The sequence below is a fragment of the Dasypus novemcinctus genome, chromosome 9 (genome assembly GCF_030445035.2).
Source record: "Dasypus novemcinctus isolate mDasNov1 chromosome 9, mDasNov1.1.hap2, whole genome shotgun sequence".
NCBI classification, from domain to species: domain Eukaryota; kingdom Metazoa; phylum Chordata; class Mammalia; order Cingulata; family Dasypodidae; genus Dasypus; species Dasypus novemcinctus.
This window is the reverse complement of record NC_080681.1, coordinates 99532898-99555318: the sequence shown is the minus strand read 5'-3', so window position 1 is coordinate 99555318 and position 22421 is coordinate 99532898. Positions and strand designations below refer to the sequence as shown.

The 22421-nt window shown below is 37.1% G+C and overlaps 1 protein-coding gene across 4 annotated transcripts in view; it reads left to right on the top strand.

Annotated features, from left to right (window-relative positions):
• Positions 1 to 22421, top strand: part of ZMYM1 (zinc finger MYM-type containing 1) — a 29393-nt gene that overhangs the window by 2595 nt on the left and 4377 nt on the right. The window contains exons 2-9 of one of the 4 annotated variants that reach the window (XM_058303926.1): positions 2019 to 2099; positions 2267 to 2383; positions 12422 to 12589; positions 13740 to 13812; positions 14008 to 14257; positions 18114 to 18288; positions 18379 to 18591; positions 21060 to 21213. In XM_058303926.1, the coding sequence (XP_058159909.1) occupies positions 12494 to 12589; positions 13740 to 13812; positions 14008 to 14257; positions 18114 to 18288; positions 18379 to 18591; positions 21060 to 21213 (961 nt within the window). In that variant the 5' untranslated portion in view covers positions 2019 to 2099; positions 2267 to 2383; positions 12422 to 12493. The remainder of the gene's footprint in view (positions 1 to 2018; positions 2100 to 2266; positions 2384 to 12421; positions 12590 to 13739; positions 13813 to 14007; positions 14258 to 18113; positions 18289 to 18378; positions 18592 to 21059; positions 21214 to 22421) is intronic. The other 3 variants (XM_058303928.2, XM_058303925.2, XM_058303927.1) reach the window with 3 other exon arrangements.

The following is a 22421-nucleotide window of genomic DNA, read 5'->3' as shown; positions in this document are numbered from 1 at the left end:
GTGAAACAACTATTTCTTTTTGGTTAATATGACAAGTTAAGTGAAGATCAGTTAAGAGAACATCTGATAGAATTTATCACGTATATATAGTTTTCTCCCATATAAATAGGATAATAGTATTGTTTTACAAGTTGCTTTTCCCTTTTAACAGTATATCAAGATGACTATCCAAGAAAATATATTGTAAACCAAGCAACAGCACAATTTTTTATAGTCTAGATATACCCAAATTTATTTAACTCTTTTTACTTACAACGTTTCAAGTTTTTATAACTAACAACGCTGTAGGAAACATTGTTCATGTACATCATTACATACATTTGCAAATATTTCTGTAGGATTGCTTTCTAGAAGTGCCTAGTCAAAGCACATTTAAAATTTTAAGAGGTGCCAAATTGTCCCCAGAAAGACTGAACCGGGAAACGGACTTTGGCCCAGTGGTTAGGGCGTCCGTCTACCATATGGGAGGTCCACGGTTCAAACCCCGGGCCTCCTTGACCCATGTGGAGCTGGCCATGCGCAGCGCTGATGCGCGCAAGGAGTGCCGTACCACGCAAGGGTGTCCCCCGCGTGGGGGAGCCCCACGCTCCCCCACGCGCAAGGAGTGCGCCCGTGAGGAAGGCCGCCCAGCGTGAAAAGAAAGAGCAGCCTGCCCAGGAATGGCGCCGCCCACACATCCCGGGCTGCTGACCACAACAGAAGCGGACAAAGAAACAAGACGCAGCAAATAGACACCAAGAACAGACAACCAGGGGAGGGGGGGAGGATTAAATAAATAAATAAATCTTTAAAAAAAAAAAAAGACTGAATCAATTTATATTCCAATTAACAGGGAATGTTCATGTTGCCGTATCTTGTCAGTGTTGTATATTAGCAATCATTTTTAAAGAATTTTCTCTTTCTGAGGTGTGTGTATGTGTGTAAAGTGCACAAATCCCAAGTGTATAACTAGACAAGGTTTTATATGTATATGCTCATGTAACCACCATCTAGATCAAGACAGAACACTTCCAACATCCCGGAAGACTTCCTCATGGCCCTTCCTAGTAAATATTCCCCTTCTTTGACCTCTATCATCTTATGGTAGTTTTGCCTGTTTTTAATCATCATATAATTGGAATCATGCAGTGAATGGCTTCTTTTGTTCAGCATTATCTTTGTGCAATTCATCCGTGTTGTGTAGCATCAACTCATTTTTTATTGTTATATAATATTCCATTGTATGGCTGTACTACAATTTATATATGCAGTCCATTATATCCATTCTGTTATTAATAGATGAATTGTTTCAGGTTTTGACTCTTAAAAATGAAGTTGCTGTGAACATTCTTCCATGTGTCTTTTGGTAGATATAAGCACTCATTGGATATATATCCAGGAATGAAGTTTCAGAATCATATGTATGTTTAGTTTTAGAAGATACTACCAAACATTCTCTTAGAATGAGAGACTTTTCCGCCAGCAGTTTATACTCTACAACCTCACAAACATTTGGTATTGTTAGTCCTTTTAATTTTAGCCATTCTGGTAGGGATATAGTAGTAGTGTATCGTTTTTATTTGCATTTCCACTGAAGGTTAATGGCATAGAGCACTTTTCATGTTTATTGGCCATTCTGATATCCTCTTTTATGAAGTGCCTGTTTGCACGTCTTTTGCCTGTTTTGTTTAAGTGGATTGTGTATCTTTCTGATTTGTAGGAGTTATGTATTCTGGACATAAATCCTTTGTTGGAGATAAAGAATTTTTTTTTTTTGGCTTCTCGTTTTAATGGGTTTTATAAATGAATGAAGTTTTTAATTTTAATGAAATTCAACTTTATTAGTATTTTCTTTAATAGGTACTACATTTTGTGTCCTATTTAAGAAGTCTTTGCTGAATCATGAAGATAATGCCCTATGTTTCTCCTAAATACTTTATTGTTTAACCTTTCACATTTAGGTCTGTGATCTAATTTAAATTAGTAATTATGTGGTGTGATGCAGAGCCATGGTTCTTTTCTTTTTTTTTCAAATACAGGTATCTAGTTGGTCCAGCATCCTCTCTTGAAAATTCCGGCCTTTCCCCACAGAATTGCAGTGACACCTTTTAAAAAAACAGGTAACCATATATCTTTCTGGACTCTGTTCCATTGATCATTTTATTTTTATGCTTGTGTTCATACCCGTGCTATCTTAATTACTTTAATTTTTTAGTAAGTCCTTCAATAACTTCTTTGGGACTGTCTCGGCTATTACAGAGTCTTTGTATTTCTACACACATTTTAGACTCATCTTGCAAGTTTAACAGAAACCCCTGCTGGATTTTGATTGGGATTTTGATCTGCAATTCCACTTGGGGAAAATTGGCATTTTAGCAATATTGTCTATCAGTCAGTGAACAAGGTATATTTCTCCATTTATTTAGATCTTTTTAAATTTTTCTGAGCAATATTTTGTTTTTACATAGAAGACTTGACATCTTTCATAGATTTATTCCTAGTTTACAGTGCTATTGAAATTGTTATTTTTTAAATTTTATTTTCAAATCTAGTACAAAGAAATGTAATTGAATTTTGAATATTAAGCTTGCAAATTTACTTAATTCTAATAGTTACTTGACGATTCTTTTGGATTTTCTATGTGCACAATCATGTAATCTATGAATAATGACAATTTTACTACCTCCTTTTCAAGATTTATATCTTCTTGTTCCATTGACCTGACTAAAACCTCTAGTACAATGTTGAAGAGAAGTAATAAGAGAGAAGATTTTAAAATACTGACCTTGTATTATCCAATGAGCCTGCTAAATTCATTTATTCTAGTAGAGTTTTTTGGGGGGTGGAGAGGGAGAGGAGGAGAGTCCTTAGGATTTTTCCCATACTCAGTTTGTTTACAAATACAGTTTTACTTCTTCCTTTCTGGTCTTCGTCAGATTTCCATCAAGTATTTCACTTTACCCTGAACAATTTCCTTTAGCATTTCAAAAGGGTACATTTGCTGGTAACAAATTCTTGCAGCTTTCATTTATCTGAAAATATCTTTATTTTGCTTTCATTTTTGGAGGATATTTTTACTGGATACAAAACTTTAGGTATATTTATTTTTGCTAGCACTTTGCCTGCCACCCTCCATCATTATTGACAGGAAGACAGCCTTCAGTATTTTTGTTTCCCTCTATGTTGTGTCTTTTTTTAATCTGGTTACTTGTAAGACTTTCCTTTCACTTATGGTTTTTCAGCAGTTTGTGTATTTCTTCAAATATTATTTCTGTCCCATTGTCTTATTTTCTCTCATTCTGGGACTCTGCTTACATGTGTTAGATTTTTTTGCCATGTCCCACACCTCTTACATTCTTATTTGTATTTTTCACCATTTTATCTTTGTGCATCAGTCTAACTACCTTCTCCTAACCTTTTAGTTCACTAAACTGATATTAAAGTATCTACTGAATTCCTTTTTTAAAGATTTTTAAAATTTATTCCCCCCCCCCCAGCTTGTTCCATTCTTTTGCTGTCTTCTCTCTGTGTCCATTTGCTGCACATTTTTTGTTTTTGTTTTTCCTGTATCTGCTTGTCTCCCTCTGCTGCGTCATCTTGCTGCGTCAGCTCTCCGTAGCGCACGGGCCAGCTTGCCCTCACAAGGAGGCCCTGGGACATGAACCCAGGGCCTCCCATATGGTAGATGGGAGCCCAACTAGTTGAGCCACAGCCACTTTCCCTCTATTGAATTTTTTTTTTAACACTTTTTTTTTTTTTTAAGATTTATTTTATTTATTTCTCTCCTCTCCCTGCCCCAGTTGTCTGTTCTCTGTGTCCATCCGCTGCGTGTTCTTCTTTTTGTCCGCTTCTCTTGTTGCCAGCGGCACTGGAATCTGCATTTCCCTTTGTTGCGTCATCCTGTTGTGTCAGCTCTCCGTGTGTGCGGCGCCATTCCTGGGCAGGCTGCACTTTGTTTCGTGCTGGGTGGCTCTCCCTACAGGGCGCACCCCCTGCATGTGGGGCTCACCTACGAGGGGGACACCCTTGCGTGGCACGGCACTCCCTGTGTGCATCAGCACCACGCATGGGCCAGCTTCACACGGGTGAAGAAGGCCCGGGGTTTGAACCGCAGACCTCCCATGTGGTAGACGGACACCCTAACCACTGGGCCAAGTCTACCGCCTGGTTGGTTTCTTTTTTTTTTTTTTTTTTTTTCTGAGGCAGTTAACTTATTTCATATCATTGAGGTCATATAGTATTTGTCCTTCAATGCCTGGGTTGCTTCACTCAACATAAGATTCTCAAGGTTCATCCATGTTATCACGTGCGATTGTAGTGTATTGGTTCTTACAGCTGAGTAGTATTCCATTGTGTGTATATACCACATTTTATTGATCCACTCATCTGTTGATGGACTTGGATTGATTCCAACTTTTGGCGATGGTGAACAATGCTGCTATGAACATTGGTGTACATATATCGGTTTGTGTCCTTGTTTTCAGATCTGATGGGTATATACCCAGCAGTGGTATTGCTGGGTCATATGGCAAATCTATGGATAATTTTTTGAGAAACTGCCAAACTGTCCTCCAGAATGGTTGGATCCTTCTGCATTCCCACCAACAATGGATGAGTGTTCCCCTTTCTTCACATCCTCTCCAGCATTTGTATTCTACTGTTTTTTTCATGGCTGCCAATCTTATGGGTGGTTGGTTTCTTAAGCTCTTGTATTTCTTGTAGTGTCAGAGTGGGTTGTTTGTGTCTTTGTAGGAATTTGTCCATTTCACCTAGGTTGCCTAGTTTATTGGCATTTAGTTTCCCATAATATCCTCTTATGATCCTTTTTATTTCTGTGAGGTCAGTCATAACTTCCCATCTTTCATTTCTGATTGAAATGAATCTTTTCCCTTTTTCTTTGTTAGTCTAGTCTAGGGATTTGTTGATTTTATTGTTCTTCTCAAAGAACCAGCTTCTGGTTTTGTTCATTTTCTCTATTGTTTTCTTGTTCTCAATTTAATTTATTTCTCCTTTAATCTTAATTATTTCTTTCCTTCTACTTGCTTTGGGAATGGTTTGCTGTTCTTTTTCTAGTTTCTACAGCTGTTCAGTTAGATCTTTGATTTTAGCTCCTTTTTAAAAATAGGCTTTTAGGGCTGTAAGTTTCCATTTCAGGGCTGCCTTTGCTGTATCCCCTAAGTTTTGGTAAGTTATGTTCTCTTTTTCATTTGGCCTGATATCTTTACTGATACCACTTGCAATTTCTTCTTTGACCCACTGATTATTTAGGAGTGTTATTTAGCCTCCATACATTTGTCAATTTACCTCTGTCCTGTCTATTATTGATTTCTAGTTTCATTCCATTATGATCTAAGAAGGTGCTTTGTATAGTTTGTCTTTTTATATTTATTTAGAATGGCATTTTGACCTAATATGTGGTCTCTCCTGAAGAAAGATCCATGGTCACTTGAGCTTGGGTACATTTTTCTGTTTATGTCTGTTAGGTCTAACTTGTTTATCATATTGTTAAAGTTCTCTGTTTCCTTGTTGATCTTCTGTCTAGTTGTTCTATCTAATGATGTGAGTGGTGTGATGAAGTCTCCAATAACTATTATAGAGATGTCTGTTTCTCCCATTAGTTTTGCCAGAGTTTGCCTCACATATTTTGGGCACCCTGGTCAGACAGATAGATATTTATGACTGTTGTATCTTTCTTCCTGGTGGATTGTCCCTTTTATTAATATACAATGGCCTTCTATATCTTTCATGACTTTTTTTGCATTTAAAGTCTGTTTTGTCCAGTATTAGTATAGCTACCCCTGCCCTGCCCTTTTTTGGTTTCTATTTGTGTTGAGTATCTTTTTCCAACCTTTCGGTTTCAGCTGGTTTATATCCCTGGGTCTAAGGTGAGTCTCTTGTAAAGCAGGATATGGGTGGCTCATGGGTTTTGTTGTTGTTGTTGTTTTTAATATATTTTTTATTTATTTTTAAAAGATACATAGATCACACAAAATGTTACATTAAACGAAAATAGGAGATTCCTATATGCCCCACTCCCCACACCCCCCACTTTTCCCACATCAACAACTTCTTTCATCAGCATAGTACATTCATTGTAATTGATGAATACATTTTGGAGCACTGCTACACAGCATGGATTATAGTTTACATTGTAGTTTGCACTGTCTTCCAGTCCATTCAGTGGGTCCTGAATGAGACTGCAGGACAACTCTAACTCCGAAAATTGCCCCATTTTATACCTCTTTTTCCCTCTCCCTGCCTTGAACAACTCCAGTGGCCACTGTCTCCACATCAGTGATATAATTTCTTCCATTGCTAGAATCTCAATAATTCTATAGTAGAATATCAGTAAGTCCACTCTAGTCCATATTTTATTCCTTTTGATACTTAAATACATTTGGGATTTATCTTTGTATGTGGTTTGAGGTATATAGATGATTTTTCCTCCCCCAAAAAGTGGGCTAGTTTTTTTTTTTTCTCTTTTTTTTTTTAATGTTACATTAAAAAAATATGAGGTCCCTATATCCCCCACCCCCTCACCCCACTATTCTGTCAGTGATATCACTGTAAATGCATTATTTACTTCTACCATTTTATTCTTTGGTTTTCATTTGTCATATTTTATTTTCATCTGCCTTTTTACTCTTGGTTTTCCTTTCTGTTATTTTTTCTCATACTCTCCTTCAGGCCTCTCTTTCCTATTGTTCTTTCAGGCTCTAAGACTTCCCTTAATAGTTCCTGCAAAGGTAGATCTTTTTTATGAACTCTCTTAGTTTCTGTTTGTGAATATTTTATACTCACCTTCATATTTGAAAGACAATTTTATTAGATAAAGAATTCCCAGCTGGCAATTTTTCTCTTTCAGTATCCTAAATGTATCATACTGCAGTCTTCTCACCTCCCTGGTTTCTTTGAGAAATCTGCAATTTGTCTTACTGGGCGTCCCTTGTATATGTGATGGTTTGCTCCTCCCATGCTGTTCTCAGAATTTTCTCTTTATCTTTGACATTTGACATTCTGAGTGGTAATGTGTCTTGAGTAGGTCTCTTTAGATTTATCCTGATTGGGAACTGCTGTGCTTCTTGGACATGTAAGTTCATTTCTTTCGTGAGAGTTGGGAATTTTCAGCTATTATTTCCTTAAATATACTTTCTGCCCCTTTTTCTTTCTCTTCTCCTTCTGGAACTCCTGTGACATGTATGTTGTTGGTTTTATTTTGTCATTCAACTCCTTTGTCAGTATTTACATTCTTTTCTATCTTCAATTTCTGCTGTTCTGTCTTCAGGATCATTTATTCTTTTTTCTGTCATTTCACGTCTGCTGTTGTATGCCTTTTTAGCAGCCCTCTTAGCTCAGTGCCTGGTTGGAGTGTGTTTGCTGCAACAGAGACTGGATCATTGTGGTAGAGGATCCTGCCTGGAGGCTAAGAGTCTTGCAGTTCAGAGTTTCTCTGAGATAGTTCTCCAACCTTCGCAGGCAGTCGCTTCCCTTTTCCCGAGTAAGAAAATTCCCCTCTTCTCCATGTCCTCTTTAATTAGTTCCAGTTACTAAAGAGGAATATGGAAAGGGTCACATTTCCTTTAGTCCCTTTCTGGCTCCTGAGGGAAACAATGGCATGGCCCCATCCAGCCTGGAAAGGCCTGTGGGACACAGTAGAACAAATTTGTGGGCCAAAAGCCGAGTCAGCCTTAGGCTATGCCCCTCTTTCCTCTTTCCTGAGGAGGTGGATCTCTGGAGCCCTCTTTGTAGCTGCTGCTGGCCCAGAGGCCTGAGAATTCAAGTGTCTGTACTGTGGGCAAGGGCACCGGCAGTAGCAGCCATGGCTTTAACTCACTGTTTTGTGGTTGCGAGATTCTTATCCTTTGTCCCTCTCTCTTCTGGGTGATGTTCAGCCTTCCCATAGTGTCCTAACCTTAGAAGATTTTTTTCCAGGCCATTTCTGCCTGTTCTCTAGCTATTTTTCTGGGAAAGAAGAGAGTCTTGTGTCTTCATAGTCCACCATCTTCCTGACTAGGGTATGACTCTTAACTCCTAGAGGGTGGGTTCCTGGAGACTCTACTGAAAGTACAGGTCTTACCAAGTCCTCTCCATCTTTACTGGACTTGAATTTTGAGGTCTCTCTTCTTAGCTCTGCATATCTAGTATAATCTCTTCTCTGCTCTTTAGCCTCCCAGTTGCTGTTTTCTGTTAGGTTTTTCAGAGTCTCACTTTGTAGATGTGCAGTCCATGACTTAGGAAGGGAAGACTTATGTGCAAATTTGGGAAATTAATTCTCCATTTCTCCCGCCTCTCCTAGATTGTGCCTCCTGAATTCCAGATACTTTTGCAATCCAAAACTCCTAACTCAGTCTTCTTAGTCCAGTGTACTGCTGTGTCTTTGTTTTGTTTGTTTTTTTTTTGTCTCTACTGTGTCTTGGAAAATGCCCTCAAGAGAAAAGCCCATTAATTTTATAATTGTTTTCATTGGGAAGGTTTAGTATGATAGAGGCTACTCTGTTGTGACTGGATTTATCAGCCTTATTTTAAATTTCTTGCCAATCTGAAAACTCCAGAGCTGAGTTGGTTTAGAAACTGAGTAGGATTTGAATAGGCAGAAATAGATATAACTTCTGCAGGAAGGGAAACAGTGTGAACACATATATGGTAGGGAGAAATTAAGATTAAAGTTAAGCAACTTGAAGATTCAGGTTAATATAAGCAATATTGTACTATTTTCCAGGAGCAAAGTAGAGACATTCCTTCTGGAATCCTCTGTGTGGCTGGAAGTAATTCCTCATAGCTTGCAATTTCTTTTCAGTCTCATGCTTTACTTTAAAAGAGGAATGTTAATTCTGTTCTCTCTCCATAATCTGTCTCTTTGTTTTAAATTAAAATGGTGTGAATTACTATCAATGGTATTGACCAGCAGGAAGATGTGCCCCACTTATCCTATAACTATCATATTGTATTTAGTCCTTGTTTTTGTTTTGTTTTGTTTTGTTTGTTTGTTTGTTTATTTATTTATTTATTTATTTCTCCCTACCTCCTCAGTGTTTGCACTTGCTGTGTCTATTGTCTTCCTTGTCTCTTTAGGAGGCACCAAGAACTGAACCTGGGACTTCTGCTGTGGGAGGGAGGCACCTAATCACATGAGCCACCTCTGTTCCCCGCTTTGTTGTGTCTCTATTTATGTGTTTTCTTCTTGTGTCTTTTGTTGCATCAACTTGCCGCACCTGCCCATCCTGTCAGCTCACTGTCTTTGCTCGTGTTCTTTAGAAAGTACCGGGAACCTCTGCTTCCTGCTTGTTGTGTCTCTCATTATGTTTTTCTTCTTGTGTCTCTTGTTGTGTCATCTTATTGTGTCAGCTTGCCATGCCTGCCCAACATGCCAGCTCGCTGTGTTTTTTAGGAGGCACCAGGAACCAAACTATGGACCTCCCATGTGGTAGACAGGAGCTCAATCACTCGAGCCACATCCACTTTCTGGTACTACAGTTTGTAAAGATGGGTGGGACTATATGAAAAGGAGATCTCTAGGACTACATTCGAATGTTGGATCTTGTAAAGTAAAGTAATGTATTTGTCATTCAAGTATGTGGTTTGCTCTTTTTGTTTTTCTAATGGCTAAACAAATGTTACATACTGTTTTTTCCTTACCTCAGAAAACTTGTACATTAAGTTTTCAGGATGCTTTCCATTATTTGCCTATTTGTGTTATGACAAGTATAAAGGGGTTCCAAGATGCCAAGCTTACAGGTACTTGGTATTTAATTGATATTTAAGGTTTGCATAATGTATTTACTTTCAGGTGAAGGGAATCTACTTAATGACAATATAGTAGTGTATTTCTGGTGAGTTTTGCTTTGGCTGATTATGTGGAGTGCTCAAATGGGTTGGGCAGAGACCATATGAACTGTTGATTGCACTTCACAGTCTGGAGAGTCTCAACAGTACAGTTTGCTGGCTTTAAATAGAGGAGGGGAGTGTGCACTTTTAATTTTGTTCTGTTTATATTCAGGCCTTACTTAATTATTTCATTTCCTGCTTTGGGATAAGGGCTTTCAATAAAAGTTGAGTTATAGATGGGGGTGGGAAGAGGTAGTTGAGTCCCAACCTCAGAAATAAAAGATGATGGCAGAACCCTTTGGGTCTTTCATGTACTAAGAATAAAAATATTGACCTGGTATAACTCCTGTAAGAACTTTAACTTCTCTGCATTTGTTATTTTAGTTATCCCCTGCTGTCCATAATAATTAGTTGCAAAGCCCTTTTTGAAAAGAATGTGTTTTTGTCTTGGGATGATCAAGGAAGGTCAAATCATGAAACCAGGAGATTTGTACCCTACAGCCAAGCCAGGGTGGCAGGAAGGGAGAGTATTCCAAAGAATTTAGAATCTGAGGTGGTAGCTACCAGAAAAGTGGAAAAGTAGGCTTCTGTCAAGGAATGAGAGCCGCTTGGAGCCAGACTGTCCTTGAGAAAGAGGCCTTGGAGCTGAACAATCAAAAGGACCCTGTGGTTTCTCAGAAATTATAAAGTAGAATTCTTTGTAAATCTGAATATTCAACAATCTTTTATAGTGTAATTTTTATTTTAGCTAGTTACCAAGAAGAAATCCATTGATTTGGGGGCTGTAGGATCAGGGGAGAAGCAGGAATGAAGTATAATGGAAAAACAGATTAAAGACCTATTTAGAAGGTAGATTTGGTCCAATCTAGTGATGAGAATGTAGGAAGTCTAGAAAAAAGAACTTGAGACTACTCCTCAATTTATGGCTAGGTAAATTGGGATTGTGATGTTGCCATTTACCAAGAAAGGGAATATGTGTAAAAGCAGGTTTGCAAGATAATATGAATATAGTTTTAAATCTCTTGAGTTTGAGGAACTTGTAGAACATCTGGGTGGAGCTCTTTAATAGACAATTAGGTATATGGGGTTGGGCTCAGGAATTGAAGGGAAAATCAGCCTGTAAGTGATACCTGAATTCAAGGATGTGACCATAGAGCTAGTGAGGAAGAATCCAAGGGAATTGTGCTTTGGGAAACACAAATATTTTAGAAACTGAAGAAACATTTGTGGAGAAGACCTGGCAAAGAGGTAAGAGGAATAATTGGAGATCTTGGAGTCATACATCTTAAGGAGAAAATTTCAAGGAAGAGGGAAGGATTAGAAAGAAGGCAGTAAGTTGGATCCTTGAATGTATTTAACTGCTTATGTGAAAGGAATCAATAAAGAGACGAAGGAAGTGTTGGAGATGCTGAGGAGAAAGGATAACTGGCTTTGTAGGAGGGCAGAGGTGGTTAGTGAGATCCAGCCTGGAAGTGATTGGAGCAACCATTTTCTCTAAGACTTGATAAACTGAAACTAGTCGATTTGGTTGTTTTATGTTGCAGCCAGGCCTGGGAGAAAAGAAATGGAAAGATTAGTCCCAGAAGAAAGGATAGAGGTGTTACATGTCAGAGGAGTGAGAAGCAAAACTATATTGAGGAATCATGAATGAGGGAAGCCAAGTGTTAGTTCTGCGAAGGAAGCTTGAGGCCTTGATAAGGAGCTTTTTTTTTTTTTTTTTTTTTCAGTTATTTTTAAAATTTTTATTACAGAAGTTCAGAAGTTGTAGGCTTAATCATGCACGTGTGGAATTCCTGTATAACATCCCTTTGCCAGCACACCACACCTGTTTAAGGACCCTTTTGTGGTTACTAAACAATTGTATATTTTTTCTTTTTTAGGCTAGTAAAAAGAATTTATTGAGAAATGGGGGAAAGAACAGAGCTTGGTGAGAGATGAGAGAGAAGAACAGAAATATCCAAGATTTGGTGTGGGCTCCTCTAAGCAGAAAGAGCTGAAAGATTATACATATATGTATTAGTCAGCCAAAGGGGTGCTGATATAAAATACCAGAAGTTGGTTGATTTTTATGAAGGGTATTTATTGGGGGTAGGAGTTTACAGATACCAGGCCATAGAGCATAAGTTACTTCCCTCACCAAAATCTATTTTCACGTGTTGGAGCAGGATGGCTGCCAATTATCTGCATGGGTTCAAGCTTTCTGGGTTCCTCTTCCAGAGTCTTTCTTCTCTCTGCATTCAGGGTTCTTCTCTTCCTGGGGCTTGCTTCTGTTACCTCTGTAAGCTCATTTCCTGGGGCTCCAGCTTAAGGTTTCAGCATTAAACTCCAACATCAAAAACCCCCAACTCTGTCCTTTGCCATGCCTTCTATCTGCAAGTCCTTACCCACCAAGGGGCGGGTACTCAATGCCCTACTGACACAATCTAATATAATCTCATATGCTCATAGGAAAAGACCAGTGTACCAACATAATCCAATATTTCTTTTTGGAATTCATCAATAACATCAAACTGCTACTATATATATTTTGTTTTGTTTTGTTTCTTTATTGTCAATTATATTTTAAAATGTCTAAATTTTAAAATCAGACTTTTCAGCAATTCATATTGTATTTTAGGATCTGGGAACTGTTCCACAAGAAGAAACTTGTTAGTTTGAAACTGGAGGATTCCTTTCATCGGCTATTAAAATGAAAGAACCACCATTAAATGGTGACTGTGACAAGACAGTGGCACCACCACTCACACGACTTGATGAAATTAAGACAGAACCCGACAATGCTCAAGTAAATATTTTAACCTTAATTTCTTTTTTCTAGAACAGCATTTAGTTGCAGATTTTAGTTTTGCAGGTGATGGTTTTTTTGGCTGAAAAACTTAAATCTTTATCATCTCCAAAGCAGTTGATCAAGTAATATAGAGTATATGGTGTTAAGTGCCATAACAAGTATATGCAAGAAAGGGACTTGAGAAAAGAATGGAGTATTTGGAATTGGACCTTTGGATATGTAAAAGAATTGCTTAGAGTGTTATGAGCCTAACTGAGAGTAACACTTTTTTTTTTTTTTTTTTCATTTTTCCTAACTTGGGACAATGCAAATAATAACTGTATGTTTTATGGTATTGCCTTTTTTAAATAGTGGAATAACTTACTTTTTAAATTTTTATCAAATTAATTTCATGTTTAAAATAATCTTAAACATTTTTAGACATATCCCAGAAAGGATAAACTGACTCAAGCTGTGAGTATTCTGGAAGTAGGGCAAGCTTTCTTTACAATATTTGTACATGAACCAGATGAAATTTCTAATGAAAAATTATAAATCAGAAAATTAAGTTTTAGATTTATTTCTAGTAATAACCTAAAGTAGATTTATGTTAGATAAAGGTATGACCCTCACTAAGTTGGTAACGGTTGTCAGTCTGCTTCCCAATGTATGACTGGGGAATGTTTCCATCTAAGAATTATCTGTTGCTTCTCCAACCCATGGACATTCAAACATATACACCAAGTTTAGAAATGGTAGCCATGAGATTTTCTGCTGCTCTGAAAAATCCTCTTTTGTAAGGATCATTCACCGTTCATCCCAGTCTGTTTGTGTGTTTAAAGTCTTTATGAAGACGGTTAGTTGTTAATGATTAAAACAAGAGGGAAAATAGGAGCCACTGAGTATGTCTTCTTTTTGTAGAGGCTCTTGTGGGAATGCATTGACAGAGATGCAAAAGTCACATCTGGATGGGATAGAAAATAATGTAGTGATTTATTGGTATATATCAGCCAAAGGCACCAAAAGAGGGAGTGCTTACCAATGTACCCTTCATCAATTCAGTTATACAGTTCACTCTGCAGACTTGAGTATAATAAATTATCACTTTTTATTGAGTAATTGATTGTCTTAAATAATTGTATTCATTGTTTTCAACTTTCTTTTTTAGGAGTATTGTCAAGCCCAACAGTCTAAAACTCCAGAAAGTGAACTGAAAATAAGCACTACATTTTCAGACAATGGTAACAAAATTAAGTTAATCACATATTATATTCTGACCAGTATGATAGCCAGTTTATTCTTTTTTTTAGAATGCCTTTGAATATTGCATTTAGTATTGAGTTTCAAGTCCAGAAGAATTACCACTAAAAGAAAATGAAATAATGCATATTTAATTTTATGTAAATACTAATTTTTTGCCTTTTTTGTTTTCATAGCTTCACAGTTGACTACAGGCATTCAGCTTTTACTGGCGTCATCTGGCATGAATAAAATGCTTCCTTCAGTTTCAACCACAATTATTCAGGTTTCCTGTTCTGGTTGTAAAAAAATTCTCCAGAAGGGGCAAACTGCATATCAGAGGAAAGGGTCTACTCAGCTTTTCTGCTCCATACCATGCATCACTGAATACATTTCATCTGCCAGTTCACCAGCTCTTCCCAAGAGAACTTGCTCAAACTGCTTAAAGTATGTAATTCTCAATTTTGCCCCCTTTTTCTTCCCTAATAGATTTTTAAATTTTTTGTATCTCTCCCTGCCCCCACCGCCCCCACAATTGTCTACTCTCTGTGTCCATTCGCTTTGTGTTCTGTGTCTGCTTGTATTCTTGTCAGCGGCACCCAGAATCTGTGTCTTGTTTTGCTGTGTCATCTTTTTTTTTTTTTTAAAGATTTATTTATTTATTTATTTAATCCCTCCCCCCCCCCCCCCGGTTGTCTGTGTCTATTTGCTGTGTCCTATTTCTTTGTCCGTTTCTGTTGTTGTCAGGGCACGGGAAGTGTGGGCGGCGCCATTCCTAGGCAGGCTGCACTTCCTTTCGCACTGGGCGGCTCTCCTTACGGGTGCACTCCTTGCGCGTGGGGCTCCCCTCACGGGGGACACCCCTGCGTGGCAGGGCACTCCTTGCGCGCATCAGCACTGCGAATGGGTCAGCTCCACACAGGTCAAGGAGGTCCGGGGTTTGAACCGCGGACCTCCCATGTGGTAGACGGACGCCCTAACCACTGGGCCAAGTCCGTTTCCCCGTGCTGTGTCATCTTGTTGCGTCAGCTCTCCGTGTGTGCGACACCATTCCTGGGCAGGCAACACTTTTTTCACACTGGGTGGCTCTCCTTACAGCACTTACTCCTTGCAGCGCATTCCTTGCACATGGGGCTCCCCTACGTGGGGGACATCCCTGCGTGGCACAGCACTCCTTGCGCACATCAGCACTGCACGTGGGCCAGCTCATCACATGGGTCAAGAGGCCTTGGATTTGAATCTTGGACCTCCCATGTGGTAGGCAGACACCCTATCTGTTGGGCCAAATCTTGATCATAGTCTTAGTTGTAGTTTTCTACATATTTTTTTCTCTGAAGAAATGTCACAATGTGTGAAGAGTTCTATTTCTCTTAAACTTTAAATAATGTCTTCCAAAACTTATTTTCCTATTCTTTTCAGTTGAAATTCTTCACAAGTAGGATTAATGGATACCCATTCTATTATTTTATCATTTAACAGTTGCTTTGGAACTTCTAAAATGTAAAATAATACAGTATTTTTCTTGTAAAGGGAAGTTATTTAATTTTGAGAATTGAATAACCAGAAATCTGGGAAGCAGTCATTAAAGGCCAAAATAAGTCTATATACTAAAATGCTAACGCTTGACTTATTTATAGAAAAGTTATTCAGACCTCTGCTCAGTTTGTTTCAGCTAATTTTATGTACTTCTAACAAGATTTCATTTTCTAATTTTTTTTTTATAAGGCCTTAGTAGAGCAGAAGCCAGTAATCTAGCATGTTGTTAGCAGTGTTTCTTTGGCCTCTCTTCCCTTCTGGCTAATTTCTTTGCATCTTAAAAATCTGCCTCAAATATTTTTACCTCTTATCTGTCCCCCCATTATTCCTCCCTCCCATCTTACCCTCCAAAAATTAATTGTTCTGTGGCCTATGTTTTTGCAGTATTGTGTTTATAACTCCTGCAGTTTTGATCATAATATATTGCAGTAATGTTTTTTTTTAATGTGGATATTGTCCTGTTGGACTGTGAACTTTTTGACATCAGAGACTAACTTACTCATTTTTACATCCTCAAGGCCTAACACTGCCCAGCCACAGAGAATCCTAGAAATTTTTTGTCAAATGAAGTACAAGATAACACAACTGGGGCACTACAGATAGAGCTGTATTTTAAAACTAGTAAAATGAATGATTTGATAGAACCTGTTATTTTCAGTACTATTGGTTAAGAAGGTAGGAAGTTCATAACATAATAACAATTAGAAAGCTAGCTATATTGGTTTTTCCTGTAGGAGCAGTTCTCAAAATTTCTGACCTCAGGACCCTTTATCCGCTTAAAAAGTATTCTAGACCCCGAAGAGCTTCGTTTCTATAGGTTATATTTATCAATATTTACTGTATTGGAAATTAAAACTAAGAAATTTAAAAAATTTAACTGTTAATTCATTTAAGATTAATAAACCCATACATGTTAATGTTAATAGCATTTTTTTAAAAATCCATATTTTACAAAACAAAAATTTAGTGAGAAGAATCGCATGTTTTTATCAGTTTTGTAAACCTCTTTAACGTCTGGCTGGATTCTCATATCTGTTTCTGTATTTAGTTTGTTGTAATGTGTTGTTTTGGTTTAAGTCAGTGAAACAAATCTGGCCTCACAAATACATAGTTGGAAAAGGGAGGAGTTCTTGGTATTTGTGGTTGTTATTCTTTAATACTACACCAAAAGATAAGTCATTTCTTTAAAGTTGTTTGCTGTGGGAAGCGGACGTGGCTCAACTGATAGAGCGTCCGCCTACCATATGGAGGGTCCAGGATTCTATACCCAGGGCCTCCTGACCAATGTGATGTGCTGGCCCATGCTCAGTGCTGTTGCATTCAAGGAGTGCCATGCCACACAGGCACCACCCCCGCGTAGGGGAGCCCCACACGCAAGGAGAGCGCCCTGCAAGGAAAGCCACCCCCATGTGAAAAAAGCGCAGCCTGCCCAGGGGTGGCACTGCAGACACAGAGAGCTGGTGCAGGAAGATGACACAACAGTAAAGAGATGCAGTTTCCCAGTGCCACCTGATAATACAAGCAGATACAGAAGAACACACAGCAAATGGACACAGAAAGCAGACAAAGGGGGGAGGGGGGAGGAGAAGGGGAGAGAAATAAATAAAAATAAATCTTTAAAAAGAAAAGGTTGGTTGCTGCGTGGACTCTGAAATTATATCAGTGAACATTTGTACTCTTTTTAGAATAAAATCCACTTGTCTTTCTTGTACTTTGAATGGCTCTTTTACTCACGAATGATTTTTTTTGTAACATTACACTGGTCATTTGGAAAATACTGGTTCACTGAGTTATACAGATCTTCCACATGTTGATATATTTCATTAAATAATATTTTAAAAATCATGTCTATTAAAATAACCACCAATCTCATTAGAAAAATCTTTAGTGTTCGGAGGGTAGCAGATAGAGGCTTTCCAAAATTCTTATTTTTTACTTGAAAGCTTGAATTTTGTCATTGGCAACAAACTCAGTTCACAACTCTTAACATTCCTATACATGGTTTTTCTTGAGATAGGCAATGTACTTTGGTGTGTAGGGGAAGTACTTAATGTATACTTTCCACTTTGTCACATGGACTATTAAAAAAACATACTCAAGGATCAGGATTTAATAAAATTAATAATTTTTATTCATTGAGGATTCTCAAACGGTCCTGTTTGAGATTTTTTACTGCAAATGTGTGGCAATGAACAATACAAGTACTAGTACATTTTGTTGTCACTGCCTTGATTCATGCTAAGGCTCTGTAGTTTTACTTGCCATAGTTTTTATATCATTAGTTCAGAGGTCAACAGTGAAAAAGACATATAGTATCTTAATATTATTATGAAAATAGTTTGATTTCCTGAAAGAATGTAGGGGCCCTGGAGTCCACAGACCACACTTTGAGATCCTCTGTCCTCTGGATAAGTCCAAAGTTCCTCAAGTATGCATCTGTGATTTCTCATCATCACTCTTTTATCTCTAGCATTCCCTAATAGTATTGGGTGGTTATTTCTCAAAATAGCACTATCAAATGTGTTTTATAATTCCTTCTTTATAGATGAGGAAATTAGCGTTGAGAGAGTATAAATAAATGACTTATCTAGGACTGGGTACCAAATTTGAGTTTTCTTATTCCAAGGCTGATAGTCCTACTACTATTTTACTGTTCATCAGATAAATAAAACAAGGAGGCGGTTGCTTGACGGAGAGATTTAGTTTATGAAAAGAAAAATAATTACGTGATCAAAGTGTTGAATGGTGGCTTTGTTCTTTATTTTAGAGACATTTTAAATCCAAAGGATGTGATCAATATCCAGGTGGAAGATACTACTTATAACAAAAATTTTTGCAGCCAATCTTGTCTTTCATCTTACGAAGGAAAAAGAAAGCCTTTTGTTACCATATGTACTAATAGCATTTTAACCAAATGCAGCATGTGTCAGAAGACTACTGGTGTAAGTTGCAATTTTTTTTTTTAATCTTTAGGGACTCTGATGATTCTACTTAAGTATTAAAGTTTTTGACTTGACTTTTTTAATTTCCAGGTTCAGTATGAAGTAAAATATCAGAACATGAAACATAGTCTTTGCAGTAATGCCTGCTTTTTAAAATTTCACTCTGCCAACAACCTCATCATGAACTGTTGTGAGAACTGTGGAGCTTACTGTTACACTAGCTCTAATCCATTCAACATACTTCATATGGAAGGACAGACTCAATACTTTTATAGTTCAAAAAGTATTGCAGCATATAAGCAGGTATGAATAATATCTATTGTATAAAGTTAGGAACACTCCATTTGAATTGACTGCATAGGACTGAGATGAAAAATGAAAGACTGAGTTCCTTCCATTAGATGGCCTGTGAGTTGTTCCTACTCTAGGAAAATGTGGGGATATAGATTTTGGTACTGTTGGGAATAATGGTGGACTGGTAAGATGAGGTTAGAAGATGAAATGGAAGATTTTTAATAGTTCGTTCTTGCATAAGAATCCATAATAAATGCTGTAAGTAGATCTCAGGGTGATCAACTTACTTGAAGGAAAGACAAGGAAGTGGAAGCATGTTTATAAATTAGAAATAAAGATAGCAAAAATAGCAAGGTCTGCTGATCAGTAAGGCCCAGCCACAAAAATGAGTTTTTAATTCCATGTGTTCAACAAGGTAAAGATGTATCAAGAAAGTCACATGCTTTTTGCTGAATCATTCATAAGAAAAATAAACCAATGAGAATTGAGCCCCACCTCCTGACAGGAGAGCCTTGAATGGGTAATTTTGACCACAGAGAAGCTCGCCCTGCTTTGGTGTACTAAATGAAATGAACACTATTTTAGGGGTCTGAGCCCATTTAATGAGGGGGCACTGTTAAATACCTTGCTTTTTCAGATGATGTTCAAGACACAACTCTATGAATTCTTCTTTAAAACAAGTAACTGAAAGATGAGAGTTTGAATGAATCACAATTCAGAATAGGTTATTTGTGAGCCATATCTTTTATAGGAGAATTCCCTATGAGAGAATCCTGCATTGGGACCAGAAATGGGAGGGAATATAGTAAATAATAAACAGGACTCATATTTTTAAGAACCTATTATCTTCATTACCAGTTACTCAGCCCATATAATAGAATAGGGCTTATTTGGGTAAAAGTTAGCAGATACCACCTCAGACTTTGCCCTACATTTATACTCTGCATGTGAGATATTCTATGATAGTGGTAATGGAGAAAAGGCCCATATTGTTAGTGAACTAAAATAAAAAATTAGAAACTTTTTTTAATGTATGAATCTCAAAAAGTACATTGTTTAGTGTAATTAATTATTTTGGCCTTATCTTCCTAATAGAGTTTATTAAGTATTTGCTTTCCCATATGAATAATGAATTAATACAATTATAAATTATTTATATTGTTGCTTAATGATAAATGATAGTGATTGTCAGTGTTTCTCAAAATTAAAAATTATATTCATACTAGTAAAGGATAAAAATGGAAATTTTCAAAATCCTCTGCTTTCTGTTTCATTTTTCCTTTGCCATTATCTTCTTTTTTTTACAGAAAAAGAAACTTTGTATATTTATTTTTATTTTCTTTGTACTTTGTGCACCCAAAAGCAGTTCTGTTCCATTATTGCCATCAATGTTGTATTCTTTTTTTTTTTTTTAATTTCTCTCCCCTTCCCCCCCCCATTGTCTGCTCTCTGTGTCCATTCAACTGTGTGTTCTTCTGTGTCCACTTGCGTTCTTGTCAGTGGCACTGGGAATCTGTGTCTCTTTGTTGCCTCATCTTGCTGTGTCAGCTCTCCATGTGTGCAGTGCCACTCCTGGGCATGCTGTGCTTTTTTTGCATAGGGCAGCTCTCCTTGTGGGGCACACTCCTTGCACATGGGGCTCCCCTATGCAGGGGACACCCCTGTGTAGCACGGCACTCCTTGCGCACATCAGCACTGTGCATGGGCCAACTCACCACATGGGTCAGGAGGCCCTGGGTTTGAACCCTGGACCTCCTATATGATAGGTGGAGGCTCTGTCAGTTGAGCCAAATCTGCTCTCCAATGTTGTGTTCTTAAAGTCCAGGAATGATGATTCCTATTTCACTAGAAAGACTAGGTAGTGAATATCATACTTTATATACCCTTTCCTTTTGCACATTTACTGCTTATTGAACTCACTTGATTCTGTACTTCCTATTGCTTGTGTATTGCTTTTTTACAATAGATTTGCAATTCGTACCATGAAGTTTATGTAGAAAAACAGTGATTCCCACAGTATCTCATAATATGTGTTAATCACCCTTTCTAGCTCCTCTTCAGCACTAATAGGAGGCTTTCCTGAGTTGATGCCCATGCTAACATTGAGAAGAGACCTAAAATTGTAACATCTTTGCATATTTGTCCAGTTGGATTTAATTGCCTGGAATGATGAATGTCTTCTAGGACCAGTTTCTTCTTTGCTCATATATGTATTCTTATTGCTGTTAATGTATCTGACAAATAATACAAATAGCTTTCTACAAATAGTTTTCTAATGGATTTATCAATTTCCTTCATTTTACAGTCACTGCAATCTTTGGTGCCTCCTTTTTAAGCTTTTAAAAAGGAAGTGTAAAAATGTGCATTCATTGTAGTTATTTGTAATATTTCAACTAAGAGTAGTGGTAGTATGTTTTTGTTCATTAACAATATGTGTCATTATCAGGAATATGAATATTATTTTAATCTCTAAACAGAAACCAGCTAAAACACTTCCATCTGTTCTTTTCAAATCATTGAAGCCCTCAGATGAAATTATTGAGACTACCAATGACTTGGGGAAGACAGAGCTTTTCTGTTCTATTAGTTGTTTCTCTGCTTACAATAAATCGAGGATGGAATCTTCTTCAGGTAAAGTTTGTTTAGCAGTTCTCAGAAGTTTAGTAACTGCTGAAGAAGAATATTACTGCTGTGTTTTAATAACCTTAATTTACTTCCAAATTAAAATGATTTAAAAATCAAAACACATACTTAAAAATGGTTTAAATGGCAAATTTTATGTCATACATGTTATCACAATTTAAAAATTTAGTCAAAATAATTCAAAACTTGTAAAGAATTATTTTCCAGTATTTTTTGTAAAGGAAAGTTATTTCACCACCAGAAACTTAATATTTACTCATAAAGATTGTTGCATCAGACTGATATCAACCCTCTTAATTTTAAGACAAGGTTTTCAAAAAATTTAAAGATGCATGTCTACAATTTTTTGGATCCTTTAGTAAATGAATACATGTTTATATTAGTATATATATTGAGCACCTACAGGACTTGGTACATAGGAGGCACCCAGTATTTATTGAATTGATTCAATATATTTATTATAAAGAATGTTTCTCTTAGAATATAGGATGTTGTATTGATATCAAACCTAGTTCTGCTTTATAAAAATAAAGCTATCAATTATTATAGTTTTCACATGCATTTGAACTAGTTGAAAATGCTTTAAAATTCACTAAGAGGAAAGCAAAAATAGTACAGGGCCAATTGAGTACTTTTTGGCCACCCCTGGCCTCATATAGGGCCATAGGTGCCATTCACATAAACTACAGAGTGAATGGTACCCCTGGAGATTGTAGATCGTGCAAACTAGCATATTAAAGAAATTTCTTCAGTACTGACTTAGACACCAACCTAACACCATTAATGTTGAGGTTTATGAAGTCTGAAAGTGTTAGAAATGATGCTTACTAAGAGATTCTTTAGGAATCTCTTTTATCTTCTTCAGGAATCTCTTTTATCTTCTTCATGGATAATTTCATGTAAAAATTTGCTTGTTATTTCGAGAAAATAATATGAAAGGACTGAGAAATTATATGTAAAGATAAAAGATATAAAATGATGGGCAATGTAAATTATCAATTTAATGTTGTTGCTATTAACATTATCCTAAAGAACCTGGCTATCCCTAAGACGTAATAGAAATTATTACTCCAGTAAGATAGAATTGCTTACCCCAGCAATTAATATTTGTACAGTTTTTTTAAATGCTTGTTATTAGATAGAACTTTAATAACTCTGGTTCATTCTGCCTAGCTTACAAGGAGTCTTTTTGTTTA